The 10,236-nt window shown below is 52.5% G+C and overlaps 2 protein-coding genes across 3 annotated transcripts; one reads left to right on the top strand and one right to left on the bottom strand.

Annotated features, from left to right (window-relative positions):
- The first annotated feature begins 4,269 nt into the window (after positions 1 to 4,269).
- Positions 4,270 to 7,661, top strand: LOC100217187 (uncharacterized). Of its 2 annotated transcripts, none has more exons than XM_008678486.3 (4): positions 4,270 to 4,436; positions 6,085 to 6,249; positions 6,345 to 7,109; positions 7,206 to 7,661. In XM_008678486.3, exons 1-4 carry the CDS (start codon positions 4,407 to 4,409, stop codon positions 7,473 to 7,475), a joined length of 1,230 nt encoding a protein of 409 aa, XP_008676708.1. In that variant the 5' UTR covers positions 4,270 to 4,406; the 3' UTR covers positions 7,476 to 7,661.
- On the bottom strand, positions 7,536 to 9,932 carry LOC103655253 (pathogenesis-related thaumatin-like protein 3.5). Its single transcript, XM_020552042.1, has 3 exons — positions 9,422 to 9,932; positions 8,155 to 8,413; positions 7,536 to 7,987 (listed from the first exon to the last, which is right to left on the bottom strand). The coding sequence occupies exons 1-3, from the start codon at positions 9,930 to 9,932 to the stop codon at positions 7,753 to 7,755; spliced, it is 1,005 nt and encodes a 334-aa protein (XP_020407631.1). The 3' UTR covers positions 7,536 to 7,752.
- Between the last annotated feature and the right edge of the window lie 304 nt (positions 9,933 to 10,236).

Raw genomic sequence — 10,236 nt, 5'->3', positions numbered from 1 at the left:
TACGTTCCAAACAGTTTTAGGGCTAGGTGACTTAACCAAACTTATACTCCTCATGTAGCTCTATAACTTTGTTATAATGATCATCTTCAAAATGGTTTTAGATCAAAAGTTACAAAGGACTAAAATTGCCTAGTTGCTGCTATTTTCAGGAACTCCAAAACTGAACCTTTGTGAATTTCTCCACACAACTTGGAAATCTCCAAATAACAAAATTGTGCAACTTTGGAAATCCTACCACCTTGGTATTTTGACCTCTTGCAAAATATGGCTAAATCTCCAAATCAACTTTTGGGCTCCAGTTTAGAGTTTAGAGATACTCAACCACCCTAAGTACTTCACTACTTCTAATCCACATATCAAAATCAAACTTCTCCATCCTCCTAAAGCAAAGTTACTCCTTAATCTCAAATTCACCTTTGGCTTATAGAATTCAGGTCCAAAGTATCCTTGATTTAGGAGTTGTTTGCTTACACTTAATTCCAATCAAGGTTTTCAAGCCTTAGGATTTTGAAGTTAATCCTTCGGTCCAAGTATTTTCTTCCACTTGATCTACCTTTGAAAACAAATTTTCTATAGACTCTAGGAATTGCCTTTAGCACTTCAAGACTCCAAGTCAATTTGTTACATGCTCAAGGGATGACTTACTCCTATTTAGCTTAGGTCCTTAACTAGGTCCTCTACTCTGCACACAACATCACCTTATTGTAAAATTTTGATCTAGTGAATGCATTCTAGGTGTATCAAGCAAGTTAATGCAAATGCTTATGATGACATGTCAGAGTTTTAGTTCATGTAACACCAGGGGTGTTACATCTTTCAACCGCCGAAGCCGAGTATATTGCCGCAGGCCATTGTTGCGCGCAATTGCTTTGGATGAGGCAAACCTTTAGGGACTATGGTTACAAATTAACCAAAGTTCTTCTCCTATGTGATAATGAGAGTGCAATCCGCATGGCGGATAATCCCGTTGAGCACAGCCGCACTAAGCACATAGCCATTCGGTATCACTTTTTGAGGGATCACCAACAAAGGGGGATATCGAGATTGCTTATGTTAGCACCAAAGAACAATTAGCCGATATCTTTACCAAACCATTAGATGAGAAAACCTTTACCAAACTTAGGCATGAGCTAAACATTCTTGATTCTAGGAATTTTGATTGATATTTTGCACACATAGCTCATTTATGTATCTTTGATCATCTCTCTTTCGTTTGCTATGACTAATGTGATTTTTAAGTGTATTTCATGCTAAGTCATAGATTGAAAGGGAAATGGAGTCTTCGGCGAAGACAAGGCTTCCACTCCACTCCATTGTATTACTTCTCCTTCGCCGTCACTCTGCATCACTCTCCACATTGGTATAATTCTTCACTCATATATTGTTGACCACAAAGGGAGAGATTTTAAAGGGCTCTAATGACTCCATTTTTGGCGATTTATGCCAAAGGGGGAGAGAGTATTAGCCTAAAGCAAAATGACCGCACCACCACGCCATTTTCAAAAATTTTCGAAACAAGACTAAGTTTTAAATGTTGTTTTCAATTAATATTGTATTTGTGATATATTTCAAAAATTGGTATCTAAAACCCTCTTGAACACTAAGAGGAGAATTTCATTGAGGGGGAGTTTTGTTTAGTCAAAGGAAAAGAATTTGAAACAGGGGGAGAAAATTTCAAATCTTAAAATGCTTCTCAGAATCTTATTCATATACCTTTGACTATTTGCAAAAAGACCTTGAAAAGAATTTCGAAAAGAATTTCCAAAAACAAAACAAGTGGTGCAAGCGTGGTCCAAAATGTTAAAATGAAGAAAGCAATCCATGCATATCTTATGAAAATATAAATTGGTTTAATTCCAAGCAACCTTTGCACTTATCTTATGTAAACTAGTTCAATTCTGTACTTATATATTTGCTTTGTTTTGTGTTGGCATCAATCACCAAAAAGGGAGAGATTCAAAGGGAAATAGTGTCAAACCTTTTCCTAAATGATTTTGGTGGTTGAACTGCCCAACACAAATAATTGGACTAACTAGTTTGCTCTAGATTATAAGTTCTACATGTGCCAAATGTTCAACACAAACCAATAAAAAGTCCAAGATTGAGTTCAAAAGAAAAGGAGCAAAAGAAAACCGAAGGCTGCCTTGGTCTGGCGCACCTGACTGTCCAGTGTGCCACCGGACAGTGTCCGGTGCACCAGGGTGGATCAACTCCCACTCGCCACCTTCGGGTTTCTGGAAAAGCCACTCCACTATAATTCACCGGACTGTCCAGTGTGCCACCGGACTGTCCGGTGTGCCAGCGGAGCAACGACTTCCAAGCGCAACGGTCGACTTCAACGGTCGACTGACAGGTGCACAGTGCGCGGACAGAGCGCACAGAGTCAGAGCAGCGCAAGAAGGCGCACCGGACAGTGAACAGTACATGTCCGGTGCACCACCGGACTGTCCGGTGGTCCCACCTGTCAGAGCTCCAACGGTCGAACCCTAACGGTTGGGTGACGTGGCTGGCGCACCAAACAGTGTCCGGTGACGCACCGGACTGTCCGGTCCGCCCTTCGACAGCAGCCTTCCCCAACGGTCACTTTGGTGGTTGGGGCTATAAATACCCCCAACCACCACACTTCAAGGCATCCAAGTTTTTCAACCAACACATTCAATACAAGAGCTAGTGCATTCAATACAAGACACAATTAGATTGAATCAAAGCCTCTCCAAGTCCCAATTCCACTCAAAGCAATTAGTGACTAGAAGAGAGAGTTTTGCCCATGTTCTTTGAGCTCTTACGCTTGGATCGCTTTTCTTCTTCCCCATTTCTTGTTCTCAACATCTTTGTAATCAAAGCAAGAGACACCAATTGTGTGGTGGTCCTTGTGGGGACTAAGTGTCCCAATTGATTGAGGAGACAAGCTCACTCGGTCTAGGTGACCGTTTGAGAGAGGGAAAGGGTTGAAAGAGACCCGGTCTTTGTGACCACCTCAACGGAGAGTAGGTTTGCAAGAACCGAACCTCGGTAAAACAAATCACCGTGTCATCCGCTCTATTTCTTTGGTTGATTTGTTTTTGCCCTCTCTTTCGGACTCGACTATATTTTTAACGCTAACTCCGGCTTGTAGTTGTGCTTAAAGTTTATAAATTTTAGATTTGCCTATTCACCCCCCTCTAGGCGACTTTCAGATCCTCGATGGGGATTTATCCCCGCGGGGAACGGGGATGGAGAAGAAATCCCCCACAAGCGTTCGTGGGGATCCCCGCGGGAAAATATTTTCGTCGCGAGGACGAGTATGGAGAGCTAAAACCCGACGGAGCGGACTGTCCGCGACACGGGACCGGACGGTCCAAGACCTTGCTACGGGAGCAGATCTTCCCTACGCGCTGGTCGTACGGTCCACACCCTAGGCCGAACGGTCCGCGATGGCGCAGAGGGTTGTCTTATTCACGAAGAACCATAGAACTCGCCATCGAGAGAGGTCCCGTCGAGGGGGGGGGGATTCCAAGGCGTGCCTCGGGATCGACAGGCCACCTGTGCGCGTCTCTGGTCGGCGTAGAGTCGAAGAGAGATGGTAGTGGCAGGCCACAAATAGATTTAAACTAAAGCTACGTTGTCTACTCATAAGGTATGAGAGATAAATGAAGGTAAATAGATTGGTTCAATTGAAATGTGTTCGGTGGTTTTCAATCGGTCGTATCCCTTTATATATATATGGGGGAGGTCTGGACCCGTTCTTAGACGATAGCTAACAGATCCCACTTGATTAGATGGATAAACACACACGAGATAAAGATAATCGTCCGAGTCAAATCTGATCGTGGGGGCGTGGCCATCCGGGCCCTGGAGCCGGACCGTCTGCCACTTTTGGTATTCAACAGTTGCATCTGAACAATGTTTCCTAATATTATAGTATTTTAAGAGCTGACTAAAACTACAGTATTGTTATAACCGTTGTAAAATTGTAAAGTATAGTATTGTAAGATCATCGTTCAAAGAAATATGGTTGTCGACGTCTCGACGTTACGGGGTGTGGGCTGAGCCAGAGGAGGAAGGAGGCGGTATTTCAAACTGGATGAGGAATCGTGGCCTGGGGTCCGCCGGCCCAGCCTTTTAGGCGGGAGACGACTAGTGTTGGGCCCTGGGCTGCGCGCGCGTCTGGGGACACGGGATGCTCGGTTTTTCCCTTTACTTTTTATTTTTCCTTTTTTTTGGGTGGAGTGGAACTGTGGAAGTGTCGTTGTCTGGCAAGAGACATGCGTATGCGTATCGTTTTTCTTCGTCATGTTTTTAATGCTTTTCGATTCGTAAAGACCAAAATAGGACTTGCGTGTTGATGGCATAGCTGAGTTTGCAAGATCAGTGGTGAACACACCACAGCGAAAGCTCCACTAGCCCTCACAGCAACAGATGCGGACATGTACCTCCTTGATTTGTTCACAAACAATGTAAGCAATAATTCCAGCCAACAAAATGGCATACTCATCTCTTGATTTCTTTGCATATCATCTCACTATGTTTATTTCATCTTTTTTTTCCCTGGTGGTGATCGCTAGAAGCTGCTGCAGGCTACTGAACGCCCAGTTTTTAAGTCTGTTTTTATGAAAACCGTTTTAGTGAAAATCGTGTAAAATTGCTCACAATCTACCTAGTCGCCGTGATAGGATTCCGTCACTCCAAAATTCTAAACTCTATACGTCTCTTTATCTTACTCTGCACGTTTTGATTAGAATCAGTTTAAGGTCTAGTAGCATATATCTTACTCTGCACCTAGTCGTAGGGCGGCCTTATCTGTATCTTGGGGTCCTTTTTAGACCTTTTTTTCCCCTTTTTAATATATTTTCGCGCAGCTCTCCTGCGCTTTCGAGAAAAAAAGGTCTAGTAGCATACGGTGGAAAGAAATATTTGAAAGTTTAAAAATAGCTTTACGTCGTGAGGCTGCTAGCTCGCGAGATATATATGGAGACATCAGACACAGATGGACGACGCGCTAGCCCCTGCCCAGGCATAACACGTACGGTGTGGAGCTGCCCCAAAAAGCAAAGCGAAGGAAAGGAAAAGAAAGGAGAGGAGAAGAGAGGAGGGAGGAAGGGGATGATTGGTAGCGTCGTCGTCCGGCCGCTTGCCCGCCGGTAGCTCGTGCTCGCTCTCTCAATTCTCTCCCGCCGGCGCGCTCGACCGCCCGCGGCTCGCCCTCATGGTACGTCGTCCCCCCTGCCTTCCCGCCTTGACTTCGATCGATTCGAGGCCCTACTACTGCCGCCGCGTGCTTTCGTTCCCTCCCCACTCTGGCCACCGCCGGCGGCGACGGCGCGGCGACCGATCCGCCGCCGTTGGCCGAACCATTAATGAAGTAAACGAGGCTAAGATTCCCGGACGTCATTCCCCTGGCGAGTCGTGTCGTGTGTGGCCTTCAGTTTCCTCTCGATCGGTAGCGTTGCTTTGCTTAGCTTTTTGGTCTAGATCTTTCGCTGGAAAAAGGTTCCGTTTACACAAGAACCGGGTAATGCGCTGCGCGGCTGGCTCCTGGAAAAAGGTTCCGTTCCGCCACGCCGCCGCCCTTGCATTTTCTCTAATGTCTAATGTCTGTCCGCGTTCCGTGCACCTTTCCGTCCGACGACCTCCGTGCGCCCGTGACAAATGGAATGGTCCATCGAGCACTCTGGTCGCCGTCGCCGTCGTCGAACGCGGAAAGCGTGCCAGCCTCGTGTCTTCCGCTGCGTGCCGGCCGGCGGCCGCCGTCGCGTTTGCTTGCACCCTGACAAAATGCTGGCCGCCGACGCTACTGCCCAATAACTCTACTGCTAATTGACAAATGGTATGGCCCACATCGAGATTCGAGCACTCTGGTCGCCGTTGTCCCGCGGGGAAGCGTGCCGGCCGGCGCCGCGTTTGCTTGCAACCTGGCAAATGCTGGCCGACGCTACCGCCCAGTCTATTGGCTGTACTCTACTGCTAATTGTCTAGGATTATTATAAACCTTCTCCCTTTTTAATTGCAGAGATAGAGAGAGAGAGAAGAGGACAAAAGTTGTTCTTTGACCTGACGAATGCGGAACGCTGCATCTGACTCTAATGGAATGCGTATGTGATGCAGGTGGAGTCGGAGGACGAGGCGGAGGCGGCGTGCGCGGTCGTGCTGACGCCGCCGCTGTCGCTGGAGGGCGGCCTTGCGGCGGAGCTCCGCCCGGCCAATCTCGCCCAGCGGGTGCTCAGCCTCTTCCTCAACGTCCGCCCGGGCTCTGACCTCTCCCACTTCCAGGTGCGTGCGTGCGAATATGCGACGCGTCACGCGAGTGCCACGTTCTGCCACCAGCTCACGCGTTTCTGACTTTGACTGAACAATCATTTCCCCAGCTGCCGGCGACGTTCAACCTGCCCAAGTCGCAGCTGCAGCTGTACGGCGAGGGCGTGTACTGCGCCGGCGAGGACCTGCTGGGGCGGTGCGCGCGGGGGCGCGACAGCCTGGAGCGCCTGGCGTGCGTGGTGGCGTGGAGCATCTCCACGACGCGGCCCCCCATCTTCGGCTTCGCGCCCTACAACCCGGTGCTAGGGGAGACGCACCACGTCTCCACCACCTCCGGCTGCGGCGGCGGCCTCAACGTGCTCCTGGAGCAGGTCTCGCACCGGCCGCCCGTGACAGCGCTGCACGCCACGGACGCCCGCGGGGAGGTGCGGCTGGTGTGGTGCCAGAGCCCCGCGCCGCGGTTCCACGGCGCCAGCGTGGAGGCCGCGGTGCGCGGCGCGCGGGAGCTCCGCCTGCTCCGGCACGCCGAGACGTACGTTATCGGGTGCCCCGGCCTGCTGATCCGCCTCTTCCCGTCGCCCGCCTGCGAGTGGTCCGGCGACGTCCGCGTCGTCTGCGCCGAGTCCGGGCTCGAGGCCCAGCTCAGCTACTGCCGGACCCGCCGCTCCTTCCTCGGCTTCGGCGGCGGCGACGCCCGCTGCGTCAGGGGCAGGATCTTCCGCTCGGCTGAGCCCGGAGACACCCTGTGCGAGATCGACGGGTTCTGGGACCGCCAGGTCACGCGCAGGGACCTCGCCACCGGCGAGGTCTCCGTGCTCTACGACGCGCAGCGCGCCATCGGTGACCTCGCCACGCCCGTGGTGCAAGACCGAAAGGTAGGATGGATCTAATGCTGATTGTGGTGGTTGATGGTGAACATGCATGTCATGTCATGGATCGAATGATGGATCGTGTCACATCACAATTCACAGGGCGTGTCGGCCTCGGAGTCGGCCGTGGTCTGGGGCGAGGTGAGCAACGCGATCCTGAAGAAGGACTGGGAGACAGCCCAGCAGGCGAAGCGGCGGGTGGAGGACACGGCGAGGAGGTTCGCCAAGGAGAGGAACGACAGAGGGGAGGTGTGGACGCCCAAGCACTTCTCGCTGTCGCAGAACAAGAGCGGCGACTGGGAGTGCTGGCCGCTGGAGGACTCCGTGCCGCCGGCTCCTATTGTCGTCCCCTCCTCCTCCTCATCATCATGAAAGATCTATGAATCCATAGTACACACATACGGTACAGAAGTGAGAGAAACAATGTTCATGGAACAAACGATGAACAGCCTGTTTTGGTCGTCGTAATCTATACGTAAACGGATCCAGTCTGTATCTGTATTCTGTACATGTTTCCGTCCCCACTGGGCATGATGGATGGTTTTACTACCGCTGCTACGCATGGGGACTATACCGTCAATGAGTGAACCTTACAGTACAAGAGCTTCATTTCATCTTCATGGTGAGCGAGGGGAGGCCGGGAGGGTGGTCAGAGGAGGAGCAAGAGCACTGCAGGCAGAGGCAGCAGAAGCCACAGCTGATCGTGGAGCGTGCTGGCTAGCGACATCGTCATCCACAGCTGATGGTAGCCCCCTCCATCACTGTTGCCAGTAGCAGGATGAGGCGGCTGGTCGGCGCTTCCGACGCCATCGCCGCCAACTCTGCCGGTGCTTTGCCCAGACGCCGGCGGCGAAACGAGGGGAGTGACATCAGAGCCGTGCAACCTGCGCGAGCAGACAGACAAGGGGGAAAAAAATGAATCCTCAACTTCTGCCAGTGGCACATCAGGCATGCATGCGATGCCATCGCGGAGCAGATTTTGACCGCATCGAAACATGCACGTTTCGGTCGGTGGTGATACGTGCGGGGTGCGGCCGGCGATCGAGATTACCCGGACGACGGAGGGAGGCAGAAGGCGATGGTGTAGCCGGCGGCGCTGTGGCAGGTGAAGGTGCTGGAGCCGTCGTCGTAGGCGTAGCTGTACGCGCGCGGGCACGCCGACTTGAAGATGGACGAGTAGGCCGTCGGGCGGCACGCCGCCGGCGTCGCGTACGCGCCGCTGCAGCAGTACTGGTCCTGCCCGAACGCCTCACACGCGCTCCGGCACGCCACCGTGCCACCGCGCTCCACCTGCAGCTCCTTGGGGCACGCTGCCAGACACATGTGCACACAAAAAGCGTCAGAGCAGCCAAGACTATACTATAGTAGTTAGCACACGCCACACGACATGCATGGGCACGTCACGCGGAAGGGACGTACAGCGGTTGAGGTATAGATGTCCAAACGGGCCACCCGGCACGGACCCGGCCCGAACCCGTTTCGGCCCGGTACGAATAGGGCCGGGCCAGGCACGGCCCGTTGATGCTTCGGGCCGGGTCGGGCTGGCCCACGTGCTTAGGGACATGCCCAAACCCGGCACGGACAGAGAAAAATCGTACCGGGCCGGCCCGTTGGCCCGGTGGGCCTCAACGTACCGGGCCAGCCACTGGCCCGAACCAACAATAGAGCAATATATAAATGCATATATACTTGGACGCGTATTAAATGTATCAATATTCTTTGCTTAGAATTAAATGTATCAATATTTACGTATGCATTTTATATTTATGTATACATTTTATATATGCTTGATAAACGTTTGATTAGGAGCAAAGAGCAGGCAGTAGAGCATGATTAGAATACTTGACCAATTCCTTGCAATGAACACACACGGCAGCATGACTAGGATCCTTGCCAAAAGCGCGGGCGGGCGATGCAGCGTTTCGGGTCCAAGTTAATCATGGCCCAGACCACACAAACAGGGTCAGACGCTCTCCTGCTCACTCGCTGCAGTTTACACTTTCTCCTCCCTGTGTATGATTCAACGAGAAAGACGGACATTTCAACAAAAGCGAGATTATCAAATATGAAATAACAGTCCCGGCTATTTAATTGAATTGGGCCTGCGCTATATTGTATTTGTGACGCGGGCCGCCGTCGGGCCGACTCATTTATCGTGCCGGGCCGGGCCAAAGCACGCGGGCCGCCGTATCTGCCCATACCCGGTCCGCTAAACGGGCCGTGCCGGCCCGGGCCCGTAACCGACCGTGCCGGGTCGTGTTTGGACCGGGCTAAATTCGTGCCGTGCCACGGGCTAAACGGGCGGCCCGCAGACATCTATAGGTTGAGGTCGGCCGTGCAGCCGGTGGCGTTGCACCCGGCGCCCGACGGCGCCCGCGGGACGGCGACGACGGGCAGGTTGTAGCCGTCGACGAGGCTGACGTCGTAGTAGTCCAGGCCGGTGGCGCCCTTCCCCAGCGTGACCTCGAACAGCGTCGCGGGCGGCGCGCCGCCGGCGCCGGCGCACTCCAAGCGCCCCCCGCAGTCGCCGGTCTGACACGTGCCCTCGCCGCCCGCGCCGAACGCGCAGCCCGTGCGCGCCCATAGCCGGCCGGACCACCCCGCCGGCGCCGGCACCAGCGCGCTCTGCCCCGGGTCGAGCCTGAACCCCGTCGTCGGCAGCTGCGGCGTCCCCGCGCCGGCGAGCGTCCCGGGCCATATGGGCTGGGAGCAGTAGTTGGACACGGTGAAGGTGGTGGAGCTCGCCGCTGCGACGCCGCGCCAATGCGCCAGCGCTAGCACGAGGAGCAGCGGGTACGCTGAGCTGCTGGCTCTTGATGCTTCTCCCATGGTTGGCCTTCAAAACTACCACGTACGCTGTTCTTGATGGCGTTATAGATTTGACGTCGTTGTCCGGCTAAAATGTTTTGGGCTGTAGACGCCCAAGAAAAGGTTTCTTGGTGAGAAGAAATACCTTAGGTAACAATGCAAGGGATAAAGGTGAAGTTGGACTAGGATGAGTCTACTGAAACTACTTGTTAGTAGCTAGAATGCATATACCTTCTTATCAATCTTGAACAATCCCCATCAATGTGCACAGCTAACTATGACCTGAAACTGTGGTTCATGACATGCAACAGTACCATATGAGCAG

Source organism: Zea mays, chromosome 4, assembly GCF_902167145.1.
Source record: "Zea mays cultivar B73 chromosome 4, Zm-B73-REFERENCE-NAM-5.0, whole genome shotgun sequence".
In the NCBI taxonomy this organism is placed as follows: Eukaryota; Viridiplantae; Streptophyta; class Magnoliopsida; order Poales; family Poaceae; genus Zea; species Zea mays.
Note: the sequence above shows the minus strand (reverse complement) of the source record. Positions and strands in the feature narration are given on the sequence as shown.

Bases quoted from the DNA above. Each gene is read 5' to 3' on its own strand.
- LOC100217187 (XM_008678486.3), top strand. From the start codon at position 4,407: ATGTACCTCCTTGATTTGTTCACAAACAAT. The intron at 4,437-6,084 runs GTAAGCAATAAT...TATGTGATGCAG, and splicing joins TTGATTTGTTCACAAACAAT to GTGGAGTCGGAGGACGAGGC. The intron at 7,110-7,205 runs GTAGGATGGATC...CACAATTCACAG, and splicing joins CCGTGGTGCAAGACCGAAAG to GGCGTGTCGGCCTCGGAGTC.
- LOC103655253 (XM_020552042.1), bottom strand. From the start codon at position 9,932: ATGGGAGAAGCATCAAGAGCCAGCAGCTCAGCGTACCCGCTGCTCCTC. The intron at 8,414-9,421 runs AGATGTCTGCGG...TGTGTCTGGCAG, and splicing joins CACGGCCGACCTCAACCTAT to CGTGCCCCAAGGAGCTGCAG. The intron at 7,988-8,154 runs GTAATCTCGATC...CTGCTCGCGCAG, and splicing joins TGCCTCCCTCCGTCGTCCGG to GTTGCACGGCTCTGATGTCA.